Below are 14,556 nucleotides of genomic sequence, written 5' to 3'. Positions count from 1 at the left end.
CAGCAACAGCACTGGAGGCGATTCCGATATGAAATACACAGTCACCAGCAAACATACAAATAATCGCTACAAATCCACGCGCTGTGGCGCTAAATGCAGCGCGCACAACACGAAATAAAAGTCACGTGGTGGTGGTCATCGCGCACGCCACGGTGACGAGCGACCGCTTCAGAAGGTGAACACGAGGGTGCCGTCCACGCTGGTACAGAGAGGGGCTTGTCCGGCTCCCCAGCGTTCGAAGAAGACGTGCACATCACCGACATGTGTGTGGTATGCGTGCTCCAGCCGGAGCCGCGCCTTCAGCAGGCCCCTGGACACTGGAAGCACAGAGCAGCCAGAGAGATAGGGAGCGACGCGTCGGGCATGATTAAGACGAGGAGAGATTGCGATCGGTTTGTTGTCGTAATTATATTGTCACGATTATAGGCATATCGCATGATTTTATTTTGAGCTAATATTTGGTGCACCCCCAGGGCCACTGACCGTATTGGGCCCGAAGCTTTCGCTTAGTTTTGCTCGCGCCTCTCGAACCACGGATGTTAGGTCTGGATCGTGTGAACAGTATTAGGGAGTAACGATATGCAGTAATGTAAACTATAGAGAAACCCACTTTAGTCTGCGCTCCTTCAACGGAGGAATAGCAAAACGACACGAACTCTTTCCCGAAGTCCTCTCGTGGCCATCAGACCTCGACATTGGAATTTGGCTCCTGAACACGTTACTGCCATTATGCGGCAAGAATAGAGTGGGTGGGTGAGTGACTTGGGTGGGTGGGTGGGTGAGTGGGTGGGTAGGTGGAAGAGTGACTTGGGTGGGTGGGTGGGTGGAAGAGTTACTTGGGTGGGTGGGTGAGTGGGTGGGTGGAAGAGTGACTTGGGTGGGTGGGTGAGTGGGTGGGTGGAAGAGTGACTTGGGTGGGTGGGTGAGTGGGTGGGTGGAAGAGTGACTTGGGTGGGTGGGTGAGTGGGTGGGTGGAAGAGTGACTTGGGTGGGTGAGTGGGTGGGTGGGTGGAAGAGTGGCTTGGGTGGGTGAGTGGGTGGGTGAGTGGGTGGGTGGAAGAGTGACTTGGGTGGGTGAGTGGGTGGGTGGAAGAGTGACTTGGGTGGGTGGGTGAGTGGATGGGTGAGTGGGTGGGTGGAAGAGTGACTTGGGTGGGTGGGTGAGTGGGTGGGTGAGTGAGAGAGTGACATGGGTGGGTGAGTGGGTGGGTAAGTGGGTGAGTGAGTGGGTGGGAGAGCGGGAGAGTGACTTGGGTGGGTGAGTGAGAGAGTGACATGGGTGGGTGAGTGGGTGGGTGGGTGAGTGGGTGAGTGAGTGGGTGGGGGAGCTGGAGAGTGACTTGGGTGGGTGAGTGGGTGGGTGGGTGAGTGAGTGGGAGAGTGACATGGGTGGGTGAGTGGGTGGGTGAGTGGGTGGGTGAGTGGGTGAGTGAGTGGGTGGGGGAGCTGGAGAGTGACTTGGGTGGGTGAGTGAGAGAGTGACATGGGTGGGTGAGTGGGTGGGTAAGTGGGTGAGTGAGTGGGTGGGAGAGCGGGAGAGTGACTTGGGTGGGTGAGTGAGAGAGTGACATGGGTGGGTGAGTGGGTGGGTGGGTGAGTGGGTGAGTGAGTGGGTGGGGGAGCTGGAGAGTGACTTGGGTGGGTGAGTGGGTGGGTGGGTGAGTGAGTGGGAGAGTGACATGGGTGGGTGAGTGGGTGGGTGAGTGGGTGAGTGAGTGGGTGGGGGAGCTGGAGAGTGACTTGGGTGGGTGAGTGAGAGAGTGACATGGATGGGTGAGTGGTTGAAGTGAGTGGATGAGTGAGTGGATGAGTGAGTGGGTGGGCGGGCGAGCGAGCGAGCTGCAGTGCGCCTTGCGTGCGTGTTGAGCGATGCCGCGCTCCGCCCAGTGGAGGTCGTCTCGTGGTTGTTGGTAAGCGCGGCTGCCATTGGCCTCGGAGTGACAGCGCTCCCATACCAACCCGAGCCACACCGCTCCCATACCAACCGCCAACAACGGGAGGACGCGGGGCACACGGGAGCGAGAGAGGAGGAGAGGCGAGCAGAAGACAAAACGACCCCAGCAGGTTGTCAAACAGCAGCATCGTCGGCCCGCAGACCCACTGGCAGCGTTTGTTGTTGTTGTTTTTTGTTGTTGTTTGTTCGCGTCGCGAGAACCGCTCACGGCACGCGAGGGTACGAGACGTGCGGCGGCGTCGACTGCGCATTAATGAATTAAATCATCAAGAACAAGGCACCGGCTGCCGGACACAGGACATAGATACCCCGGATAGCCTGAGCAGACTTGCTGGGAAAGTTGCTGTTAACGAGCACACGAGGGAGGGAGGGGGGTCCCACGTACACATTTGAGGCCGAGTCAACCTAGGGGCGGCCCAGGACCGGTTTGGATAATCGTCACTCGTGTTTGCCGTGAGCGGGAATCGAACTCGGGTCGCCAGGGTTCGTAGCGCACAGCACACGAACCGCTACGACTACGGCTCTACACACACACACAAACTCCATCATTCGTATCGCGACATCAGTTACCGTATCCCCCAGATTATAAGAGGTGTATGGCCAGGAGATGGAAGTGCTGATTTGGATTCTTGAATCCATCTGTTGCGGAGCTTGCGTGCTATCTTCTCGACAGCGTTCTCCGTGTATGCCACGGACTCGCGTGCGCAGTTGTACAGAACGCGTCCGAGACGCACGGGTTCAACTCCATAGAGGCAACGGCGCCTTTAACTGCTGTTGATTCAGGGTAGACTTTAGTGCTGTTTTGAGGCTCGTTGTGAAGATATATGGGGCTGTGGCAGCGTTCGTCACTCATTTTTAGAGGGTGGGAGGGGGGAGCGGGCACTTTCGCCGATAAGACATCATCAGTGTGTGAGGGCCGCCACGCATTTCAAAACCATTGGAGGTTTGACAGCACGATGATGATGATGATGACGACGGGGGGTGTTTTCACATTTGTGTATCTTCGCGGGCCTTGCAGTGAAGAACACTGCGGGCTAGAGGCTATGGCCGAATAACCTCCACGACTGTGTCCGGATCTCGGAAGCTAAGCAGGTTTTTAGCCTGGTTAGTACTTGGATGGATGGCCACTACTACCGCCACCACCACCACCAGAGCTTTGCCGGGTGCTGTGTAGACGTGGGGCTGCGAGAGTAGTGCTCAGTGTGACCTCCCGTCGTACGCAGTGCGTGGGGGTTCTGTGCGGTGTCTCCGGATTTTCCTCACCACACGAAGCCAAAAGTAAAACTAAAAATAGTAACTAATGCATTTGTTATTTTACCAGGTAAGGCCCACTGAGCTATGGTAGCTCTTTTTCAGAAGCTACCTGGCCATCACAAATGAAGTGGCCTATCAAGTGGAAATCTATAGCAGACACATCGTGAAAACGGACGTTGATTCTAAATGTGAGTGGGGGGGGGGGGGAACACTCCACGCGATCACGGGAAGAATATGCAAACTCCAGATATGCAGGAGTCAGGGTCTGGATCGAACGCACAACCTCCTGTAAACCATGACGAGGTAGTTAACGTCATTAGTCATAATAAGAATCAGAATATGCATTTACTAGCCCTTTGCCCGTCCTAGGACGCAAGCTGTAATATTAAAGATGTGCATTTACTTGTTCCTGTGTGATTGTTGCACGTAAATACATTTTTCTCAACTTAAAAAAAATGAAAATAAGGACTTTGGAAGATTTCTCAGTCGACGATATTTTGTGTGAATCTCTGATCACTGTTCAAAAGGTTTCCCTGCAGATGACTATCCTTGATGAACACTTTGATCCGCTGAGGATTTTTAGATCTGGACAGAGCCACGTACAACTGTCCATGGGAAAATGCGGGGTCCATTGCGATAAATCCCCACATTTTCAAAAGTCTGACCCTGGCACTTGTTCATCGTCATCGCATACGCAGGAATTATCGGAATTTGTCGTCGTTTCAGCACGAAACGAAGAGTGACGTCACTTGGAGCTAGATCGAGTCTCGGGATGAAGACGATTTCGCCTCGGTTGCATTCCGATACAATCTCTGCGGTGATGAAGTTATTTTGTAATGATTTGACCATCAAACGCGTTCCATTGCAAAGACCGTTCTTCAGGTTCAGATTTCGCAGCAGCAGCATGATGATGATAACGCCTGTCTTCAGTGCCAACGTGTGTGGCGGCATTCCTGAAGGCGTTTGATCGTGAAGAAATTCTGGAGGGTAATTTAATGCATCCGCAGGATCTTCCGACACGATCGAGTCAGAGCTGTAATAAATTCGGAGATCTCCGGACAGCGGTGTGATGATGTTTCGGTTCATTTCGAAAGTGCCCTTGTTGGTAGGTGCCAGAATTGCTCTTTTCGCAAGCTCTTCGGCAGGCATGTGTCGCAAGTTCTGACCGTAAATTGCGGTGACCAGATCATCAACCGTTATCATTTGAGGTGGAATTTCAATGGAACCTAACGGCCCTCCAGATATCTCGGGCAAAGTTCCCAATCCAACTTTCAGCAGCCAATTGTTATGCTCATTTTGACCATCACTCCGAAGGGTTTCCGTGAGAGTCAATTTGGTCAAAAGCTGCCATAATACGCTGGATTTGATGCAGCACTCGGTGACATCAACACGGGTGCCTTTTGCTACAACCGGCAAAGTCTGTCTGAAGTCGCCACCGATTACGACGACTTTTGCACCAAACGGCCGTAGAATCTGCATGAAATAGTGCAACAGCTGATCGATGCATCGAAGGCCATGCTTTGTCAGCATCGTCATTTCGTCTCATGAACGAAGAAGATGTTTCGAGGAGGGGAACTGGAAGCTTGAATCCGCTGTGCACAGTTCGTCCGACTTTCAGTAAAGTCGCTGCGATTCCAGTGGTCGCAAAAGGAAGAGCGATTTGACCTTTTCCACGAACAAATGAGAGCAGCGTGGAGTACCAAAAACTCTTTCCAGAGCCGCCAGGACTATCTAAGTATAGAAGTATGTTGTGGACATGCTCATCGTCGACAGCTCTCATTATTGCCGTGAAAGCTTCAAACTATTGCCCATTAAGGGAGCAAATTCTCGTTTCAGCTTCTTGTTCTTCTTGTACTCCGTTGTATAGCTGAGCTTCGATTGGATGTCCTATCGGTTGCGGAATACCAATTGATGCGCAAGACAGTCCATGTTAAATTTTGATTTAAAGCTTTCGTGACTGCAGGGATTCATATTCTTGGTTCTTTCGGTAAAGTCACGTAGAAGGGAAACAATAAAATGATAAAAATATAAAACAATAAAATTCTCACGACGTTTCGACTGCAACACTAGCAATCATCATCAGGTGTGAAAACCACAGCAATAATTTTTTTTCTTCAAATTTTCTTGCTGTGGTTTTCACACCTGATGATGATTGCTTGTGTTGCAGTCGAAACGTCGTGAAAATTTTATTGTTTTATATTTTTATTATTTTATTGTTTCCCTTCTACGTGGCTTTACCGAAAGAACCAAGAATATTCAGTCCATGTTGTTTGAGAATCTTGTTGATGTCGTGCAGAGCCATGTTCAATGCAACATTTTCGTCATGACGCCGTAGATAATCCAGCGACATGTCAAGTGAATGCTTGTTCAGCAACTCGCCAGCGTTTGTTCAGTTTGTTCATAATTTAAAAGCAAAAATGTGACTTACCTTTTGTTTCAAGTGCTGAAGAAATACATAAAGACACGAAAATCACTTTGTTGCTGCTGCGTAGAATTATTTATTTGAGAACATTTCAAGAAAGAAACGTAACATTTAAAGAGGATTTGCTTAACAAAAATGTGTCTCCGCTCGACCTGGGGGAGTATCAAAATCCACCCGCTCATGATTATTAATGAGGGGGGGGGGGGAGGGGCTCGTTTGCAGTGACGTCACGTACGAATGCAGCACTGTGCTGCGTATATTTATTTTTTACCGTCACTTTCTGTAAAGAAACGTCATATTTGAAGCGACTTTGCGAAAAAAATATCTTTCCGCTCGACATTCTTCCGCGTGAGTGTGAAAATCCACTCGCTCATGATTATTTTATTATTAATGACGGGGGGGGGGGATGATGCAGCGTGTGGAGTGACGTCACTGCGGATTACACATTTATTTCTGAGCTATTATAGTAGTAATACTGGATGCATCCGAAGACCCACAAAGCTCTTTTTTCACAGATGTCATTGTTCCCCTATACATTTACCCACGTCGCAATTAAACAGATGCATACACGTAAGGGCAATGTTTTACTGGTAGGAACGAAGTTGTAAACTGAGTGTACCAGCCTGCAATAGATGAATGTGTCCGTCCGTCCGTCCCCTTTCAATACTTTAACGAAGTGAAATCTCGTGCTGTTGGGTGTAAAATCAGCAATAGACAGCGCAGAGACTTGTCCTACCAGCCCACCCTGCAGGGACCTGTTCTTTTTTTTCAAATTGACCCAAACGTTTGGGAGGGGCGGGCAGGCGGGCGGGCAGGAGGGGTGCGTCTTACTTTCCGGTGTTCTCGCAGAGCACGGAGCGCCGCGTCCGTAGGGCTGGCAGCCATGGACGCCGTGAGACGCGAGGAGGAAGAGCAGGGTGAGAAGAGGAGCGACGTGGAGCCAGTGAAATTCCAGATCAGGAGGCTCGAGCAACGGAACATCTTCGTGACGCAGCTCGGGGAAGGAAGGTGCGCGTGTTGGTGTTGCGTGTACCGTGCTGTGTGCGGAGGTCGGTGCTCAGCTAACAGCACTTGCCCCAACATGCTGTTAAGGCTCCACGGGGGATCTTTGTCTTTGTAGTGCGCCGTACCGTGCACCCCCCCCCCCCTCCACCGTGTTATCACAAAGCAAGAGTTGGGGGAGGGGAGGGTCCACGACGTCACCCGATCGATATGTTACCCTATTTACATGGCTTTATTGACACCGTGCACAAGTTTGTGGTGCGAATTACTTTCTGCGGCGTCTTATAATCCGGACAAAGCGGCAATAGGCGCTCGCTAACAGCACTTTGTTCTGGGGGGAGCAGTCGTTTGTCCGTATTCCTGGGTTTGATGCACACCGCCCCTGACAAGCGATGTATGAAACTATTATGGTGCCTGCTCTATACCCACTCAGCCCTAAACGAGCACCCCGGCACGATGTGCGAACATCGATACTTGGTAGGAAAAGGCGCAACCGTGCGTGGTTCTGACCGCCGCTCTCCCCTTCGCGTGGTGTGTGCAAGCCTTAATAGGTGCTCGCGAACATCACTTGTCACTTGCTCGGTCTGGAAGCCTGAATGCGGGGTCTTTGCCTCTATAAGGCTCCACGGGGGGGACTTTTGTCTTTAGTTTTTGGACGTATGTGGAAATTGTCAGCCAGTATAAGGATGTTATCATCATCATCGGCAGAACCCTTCCTTCCTTCCTTCACTTGACACATGGGGCCCATATATAGACACGCGAGGGCTTCTAAATTCAATGACATAATCACCAAGTTCCTATTCGCGACTTCCCATGAGGAAGAATGTATGTGCAGCAACGCTTTATAATTAATCACGTTCGTCATGACGTAATGAGAGAGGCTGTCATTTACTAAAGCTATTACTATTTTTTTATTTTACCAGGTAAGGTGCACTGAGCTATGTAGCTCTCTTGTCAGAAATGACCTGGCAACATATGATATCCCAATGAAGTGGCTTATCACGTGGACAAATACATCAGCCAAATACTTTAAACGCGTGATGTTGATTCTAAATGTGGAAGGAAAAACCGGAGGACCCGGAGAAAAATTTACACGACCAAGGGGAGAGACACGCAAACTCCAAATATACAGGAATCGGAGTCGGGATTAGACCTATGACCTCCTGTATAGCAGGCAAGGTAGTTAACATCTCACCACCGCGGCGTCATTGACACAGTCACGTGATGACTCGACAAACAACATCTCTTATTTGATAACATTATCAGTTGTTAATGTAACGTTATTTTCTAGCATGCGGTAACATCAAACACGACATGATTCCTTGTAAGAGGTTTCAGTTTGGTGTTTTAACATCTTAACACCTGTTTTGTTGCTAGAAAAAAGGGGAAAATATTATTATAATAACATACATTTGTTATCATGTTACAGTATAGTATTGTTCTTTTCTCCATTAAAAACGATAGTCTCATGTAAGTGTTAACATTTTTTGAAACAACCTTTATATCACTTTGCTCCAACAGTCTATGAACTACACGGTTGATCTTTGCTTTGTTTATGAATATATTTATGTTGATCGTTTTCTTTTGCAGAGATGAAGATGAAAATATCAGAAAATTTCCAGTCGTCAAGGAGGTAAAAATCATCTTATCCACCTCCATCATCTCCACCATCATCATCAACATCTCAACATCATCATCGTCGTCTCTATGAGGCAGTTACAATGAGCATCGCATGGTAAGGGTGCACCAATTGTGGTTGGCTTATGGAAATACTGGTTACCGACAAAGGAATGTGGACTTTACATTGGCACAGGCGAGTACCGACAGCATTATTTGTGCATGAAATAACTCTTGTACAGGAAATCACTTTTAGCTTTCATACCAAGTGGACTCACGATCTGATTAATGCTCAGCTTATCAGTTATTTAGTTGCGATACTTCTCATTGTTTTTTCACCATCTGCCTCCCCCCTCTCCCCTTCTCTCTCCCCTCTACCCCCCCCCGCTACCCCCCCAGGGCCCCTCCCGCCTACTCGAGGCCCCTGGGGCTGCCCCCCAGGAGACCCTGCTCCTGCGACGGGAGGTGGAACGGAGGCGCATCGACGCGGAGCTGGAGGAGGCTCGCGGGAGGTTTCGCCGGCGCATGGAGGAGTGCGGGGCGCGTGGGCGCCAGCTGCAGCAGCGGCGCAGAGAGGTCAGCGAACACCGGCTAATATGGGTTCGATTCCCGGCCGTGGTTTAACATCGGCAGAACTAGTCGTCGGTCAACTGATGCGGTGTGCAAAACTATCACCACTGGAAAGACAAAGGTAGCCGAGCTTGGCGTTCACCAACCCGCCACCCTTGTGTGGCCGTGCCAGCCTTAATAGGCGCTCACTAACTGCACTTGCCCCAACAGTCTGTTAAGGGTACATTGGGGATCTTTTTTTTTTTTGGTCTTTGAGGGCATGCGGCTTCATTAAGGCGCGTGGGACGTGGGGCAAGAGGAAATGGAGTGTGCCTATGTGTGTGTGTGTCTGCTAAGGCTCTACGGGGATCTTTGTCGGTATGTATACACACGTGCATCTACGCGTATGTGCGCGTATCATCGTGTACGTGTGCGCGTGTGTGCGCGTGCGTGCGTGTGCGCGCGTGTGTGTGTGCACACGCGCAGGAAGAGGACCGCGCGCTGCAGCTGCAGCAGGTTCTGCGTGAGCAGGACGCGCGCACGCGGCGTGCGCTGGCGCGCCAGCGGAAGGAACGCGCGGAGACGGAGGCGGCGCGAGGAGAAGCGGAGCAGCTGCGCGAGCTCCTCATGCAGCTGCAGTGCAGGTGACGCCTCCTCCTCCTCCTCCTGCTGCAGCTGCTGCAGCTGCTGCAGGTGGTGACCCCCTGAGCCCATGAATCCTCCGATCTGACTCCTGCTGCAGGTGAACCCTAATCTGAAGCATCAGCTGTAGGCGACCTCTTACCTCCAGCCTACCTGTCCACTGATGAAGGTGACCCCTTGTCCGAAGTCTACCTGTCAAGGTGACCGCTTATATGTAGAATAAAAAAGATACAATACGACGTGGATTCATATCGCAATGTCTGAATGCGTCCACATCTGACCATACTGCATAGCAACAGTGGGCATGTTTATTTTATGGAGGGGGTCAGTCATAGCGATTGGGGAAGAGACAGTCTCGTGCCTGGACTTGAACAAGGGAAGGAACCCAACAGCATGGATGACTGGGGGGAGAGAGGTCCATGCGATGGGGGGGGGGGTGGGGGGCGGGGATGAAGAGTACAATGAGCGACCTCCCATTGAGCCACGGTTCTAGAAGAAATCTTTGGCTGGCGGAGTGGGGAGTGTGTGGAGGGGAGTGCATCAGTCGAGTGAGAGAGGAGCAACGGGCAAGGGAGAGTCCACGCGGTAACCTGAGTGCAACTGCATGTCGCCAAGGTGGCAAGATGCTAACTTCCTCACCTGGTATACTGGAGGTCGTGGGTTCAATCCCGACCTTGATGCTTGTATATTTGCATGTTCTCCCTGGTGGTCAGGTGGATTTTTCTCAGGCTCCTCCGGTTTTTCCCTCCACATCTATAATTATCAAAGCGCGTTCAGAGTATTTGTCCGCTATACATTCCCACGTTGAGCCATCGTTCGTGGGCAGGTCACTTCTGAAAAAGAGCCACGTAGCTCAGTGGGCCTTTACCTGGCTAAATTAAAAAAGCATCTCCGCACACCTAAACCTGACCTTCCTATGCGCACGCTGTTTGTTTCCGTCGCCTCCTTCTGCGCGTCTTGCAGGACGAGACGCCACTGTGCAGGAGCTCAACAGAAGGCCGCTCTTGCGGGATGGCCGACCCCTGGCATAGGAATACAGAATTTTACACCTGCTCACGCTCGGGAACACTTTTCGAAGGCAAACACCGCCCCAAGCTCGTGCGAATTGACAAGGCACTTTAACCTAATTTCAAGCGGTGGCAGCAGCTGTCATGTGCGTTATTTCATCTAGAATTGATTTTACCTGCAACAGCGGCACTGACTCGAGAGGGACGTCCCAACTACAAGCTACCGAGCCCTTGATTAGTAATTTCTCCTGCATGGTACCCATTCTGCAGCTCTGTGCCCCCTGAGCGGCGATTCACGCGCTGTGAGCCGCTGGATTAAATGTTGACGTTTATCTGTTACCTCCGCCGGGTTGCAGGTGCCAGAAGCTTCAGAGGGCCACGGGCAGGTGCAAGGTGTACGAAGATTTCCTCAGAGATGCTCTCGATCGCTTCCCCGAAGGTCTGCAGCCCCCTCCAGCTGCCAATGTCCATCACCATAATCACCATCACCGTCATCAGCCATGATCACTTTTGGATGAAGGTCTTTGCCAAGCGGTCGCCATCTACTCACAGGCCCACAATGCCCGCGGGTGAGCGCCCACCTGGGCGGAGGCGGCAGGTGCTCATGTGAATTATTCATTGTGACGTCATGGGAGCCAACCGACAACGTGGGTGCTCGTGGCGCATCGTGTTTCACCGAGTCCCGTTGCGCTCGCTCACGCGACGCACCAACGTGTACGATCCCTGTGCAGTGCCTTCTCAGGACACCGCGGCCATCCGGCACAACAGCACGCAACCAGCTACGTTGAGAAACGGCAATACAGTATTTTCAACAAATTATTTCTGCAGTGGCTCTCGTTCGGAATTAACTCCACCCTGCCATCATAAACGTGGAATTTCCACCGCCTGTCACTGGAACGATGGTTGATTGGGTGCTTTGTAAATGAACGAGTTGATGAAATGGTTTATTGATTCATGGAATTTAGAACCGAGTTGGCCCGTGGCCACATCTGTGGCAGCAAAGATTTGCTGCCTGCTGCACATGTTTGATTCTGTGTTTTTGTAACCTTAAATGAAAAGGGTTCAGCCTCTCTCGGTCCCGCTCCTACTTCTTTATGTCCTGCCCCTTTTTCTCTTTAGGCTCCACCCCCTTCTTCCGGCACCTTTCCTTTTTAGGCCCCGCCCCTTCTTTAGGCCCTGCCTCTTTCTGTGTCGGCCCGTCCCTTCCTCCAGGACACAGACTTCAGCTTGTTTGGGCAGTGGTGGGAGTGGAAGGTGGGCGGTGTATGCACTCACCAGTAGTTAATGGGGGGTGTGTGTTGGGACAGTAGGGATAGAGATGAATTCACCGCCACAACCAAAATTGCTCTGAAAGTAGCGATATGTATGTTGAACTTCTTTCGCACCGTACGTAGTCAACTATGCTCATCGTAGGTGAGGGGTAAGGACAACTATATAACAACAGATTTGATTGATTGTTTGACCGCATCGTGGTGGCGCAGGGGATGCGGGCGGCGATGGCCACGACGCCTCCGGCCTCATCCGCCGCCACACGGGGCTAGAGGCAGCGAGGGTGGCTCTGCTCGGCCGCCTGGGAGACCTGGGACGTGATCTGGAGCAGGCTCAGCTCCAACTCGCGCAGCTCACACGCGGCTTCAGCCACACAAGCATGGTGGGGTCACGGGGGGTGGGGTCACTGCGGGTCAAAGTGGGGTTGAGGGTAGGATCACAGTGGGGTGAGGGTTATGGGTGGGTGGGGTCACCGTGGGGTCACAGAGGTGGGGTCATGTGGGTGGGGTCATGGTGGGGGTGACTGTGAAAGTGGGATGAGGGTAGCGTCACGGTGGGGGTCTCGTCACGCACAAATGTACCATCTCTCTCGCTCACTCATGCTCTTCCTCCGTCTCGCTCTCTCTCTGTCTCTCGCTCATGCAGGTGATCCACGGGGAGATGTCTGAGCTGCGCTCTCGGAGGGAGCGAGCGCAGGAGCGATGCCGCGCTGCCGAGGAGCGGCTCCTTGCCTTGCGCCAGCAGCACCACACCCAGGTGCGTCCCCTCGCCCCCCTCCAGCAGAAACCATGCAGACGATCTGCCTACAACCATCAAGCATGACCTCTCCACTGCTGATGATGATGATGATGCTGATGTCGAGAATCAACACTGATGTACGTCCTGGATCTGCACAATAGGGCCAGGAGTTGGGCGCAATGCTGATGGCGATTGATAACCTGGCGGAGAGCTGCTACCTACGTCAATATGGCTCATTGCAGGACATGGACTCCTTCTCCAAGCTAGACATGGTCCAGGTGAGATCACACGATCACAGGTGTGTGTGAGTGGACGATGCAGGCGTATTGAGGTGCAGGTGTGATCACGCGATCCAGATGTGTTTAGACACAGGTGTGTGCCCACATGATACACGTTTGAGCAAACATTGCAGGTGTGTATGCGATCACGTGATCCTGGTGTACTCACAAGCTACAGGTACGTCGATACACAGGTGTGGTCACATGATGCAGCTATAATTACATTGTTGTTTCTTTCTTCGTTTTAGATTTCGAAAAGGAATCACGAACAAAATAATCAGCAGCGGGATGATGCGACAGATCGGCAGGCTTTTGCTCGTGATGACCGTCCAGGAGGAGTTATTATGAAACGCTATTTAACGAGACCCAAACCCTTAAATCAGGGCGTGGGCACAAAAACAGTTTTTAGCAGCGTTCTGCAAAAATAACATGGCCCTGAAACAAAAGTCTGGTAGGAAGGAGTAAAAAAAAGAAATCCTTGAAAATACCGTAACGACCCGCGCGGTTGATTTTAATTGTGCCCTCAATGATAATTAATGCAGTCAGTAAAACCCCCGGGCTCTTCTATTCGTGGCATTTCCTCCACTGGCTAAGGTCCCCAGTGGAGATGAGTATCATCATCATTGCCAGCCATGATCAATCCACTGCTGGATGAAGGCCTCCCCAAGTTGTCGCCATTACTCCATTACTCGTGAGCCTGCGATGTAACATTCCGTCTAGCTTGTGTGCAAACTGACTTCATCACTGCATCTCCGCGGGGGCGGTAAGGGGGTAAGGACATCCACTTTGGCGATAAATATTCCCTCCATTGGCTACCCCTCATTGGTTACTCTTGCTCACAGGCCACCATCGTTTCTCTAGCAAGGTGTCTGGGCTCGTGGGTTATCTCAGCGGTCGCCGGCTCAGTGTGCCTGACCCTCTGCGTCCACCCACCTGCCCGCTTCCACCGAAGTTGTCGTTGGCCTCTTTCGCGTAACGCAGGAGTGCCTGCTCGAGAGGATGGAGGTGCTGCGCGCCGTGCGCTCCGTTCGCCACGCCGCACCGTCGGCGTCCAGCGACCGCTCCCGCAAGACGGAGCCGTGGGGACCCCGGGCCCCCCGGAGCTCGGCCCCCGCGGGAAGCCTCCCTCGCCCGCCACTGCCCCCCGTGTCAGGCCAGGGCGGACGGTCAGGCAGGCAGGGGAGCACGCGGGTGTTGGTGAAGTTAACTATTCCTGCTGTGAAATAGGGCCTTGCCCTTGTGCGATTACGCTCGCTGATCCTTGGGTTATCGTGGTTGTGCCACGTGGCTCTCCGATGTGTTATTGAGCTGTTCCGTGTGTGGTTCGGCACGATATTTAATTTCCTAAGAACGTGGAACAAAACGTCAAATGATCGAGCCCGAAATAAACTTCATATGTCACGGAGCCGTAGACATAGAATTGTCAGCTCAGTGTTTTTTTACATTTCAGAACTCTTAAGAGGTAACCGCGTGGCTGAGCGGTCAGAGGGCTGAGCTGACACATCCAAACAAGAGCCACGATAAAAAATTATATTTTATACATTTTGCTGTTTCTCAGTATGGACGTGTGTGGGTTTGCGCGATGTGTTTCGTGATTCGAGAAGGCATGGGAATTGCAGAGATCGGCTATTTAGCATTTCCCTTATGAGAATGTGTTGTTGGATGCTTGTGTTGCGCCCGAAACGTCGTGATTTATTTTATACCTACGTGACTTTACCGAAAGAACCAAAGAGTATGGATTCCTGCGGTCACGGAAGCTTCAAATCAAGATGAATGTGTTGTTAAGTTTGCGAATGGCCATGAACATTAAAGTGATCAGCATTA

General features: G+C 51.6%; 1 protein-coding gene across 4 annotated transcripts in view; it reads left to right on the top strand.

Annotated features, from left to right (window-relative positions):
• LOC116948402 (uncharacterized) overlaps positions 1 to 14,556 on the top strand; it is a 16,145-nt gene extending 1,589 nt beyond the window's left edge. The window contains exons 1-12 of one of the 4 annotated variants that reach the window (XM_076071501.1): positions 1,700 to 2,064; positions 3,276 to 3,396; positions 6,480 to 6,638; positions 8,223 to 8,265; positions 8,649 to 8,825; positions 9,285 to 9,442; positions 10,804 to 10,886; positions 11,567 to 11,701; positions 11,929 to 12,098; positions 12,362 to 12,472; positions 12,616 to 12,732; positions 13,714 to 14,556. In XM_076071501.1, coding sequence (XP_075927616.1) covers positions 6,514 to 6,638; positions 8,223 to 8,265; positions 8,649 to 8,825; positions 9,285 to 9,442; positions 10,804 to 10,886; positions 11,567 to 11,701; positions 11,929 to 12,098; positions 12,362 to 12,472; positions 12,616 to 12,732; positions 13,714 to 13,959 — 1,365 coding nt within the window. In that variant the 5' untranslated portion in view covers positions 1,700 to 2,064; positions 3,276 to 3,396; positions 6,480 to 6,513 and the 3' untranslated portion in view covers positions 13,960 to 14,556. Of the gene's footprint in view, positions 1 to 1,699; positions 2,065 to 3,275; positions 3,397 to 6,479; positions 6,639 to 8,222; positions 8,266 to 8,648; positions 8,826 to 9,284; positions 9,443 to 10,803; positions 10,887 to 11,566; positions 11,702 to 11,928; positions 12,099 to 12,361; positions 12,473 to 12,615; positions 12,733 to 13,713 lie in introns of those variants that run through there. The other 3 variants (XM_076071499.1, XM_076071500.1, XM_032965030.2) reach the window with 3 other exon arrangements.

This window comes from Petromyzon marinus, chromosome 33 (assembly GCF_048934315.1).
Source record: "Petromyzon marinus isolate PM22_M1 ecotype Great Lakes invasive population chromosome 33, UKy_Petmar_22M1.pri1.0, whole genome shotgun sequence".
NCBI classification, from domain to species: domain Eukaryota; kingdom Metazoa; phylum Chordata; class Hyperoartia; order Petromyzontiformes; family Petromyzontidae; genus Petromyzon; species Petromyzon marinus.
The sequence above is the reverse complement of the archived record's forward strand: the minus strand, read 5'-3'. Positions and strand labels throughout refer to the sequence as shown.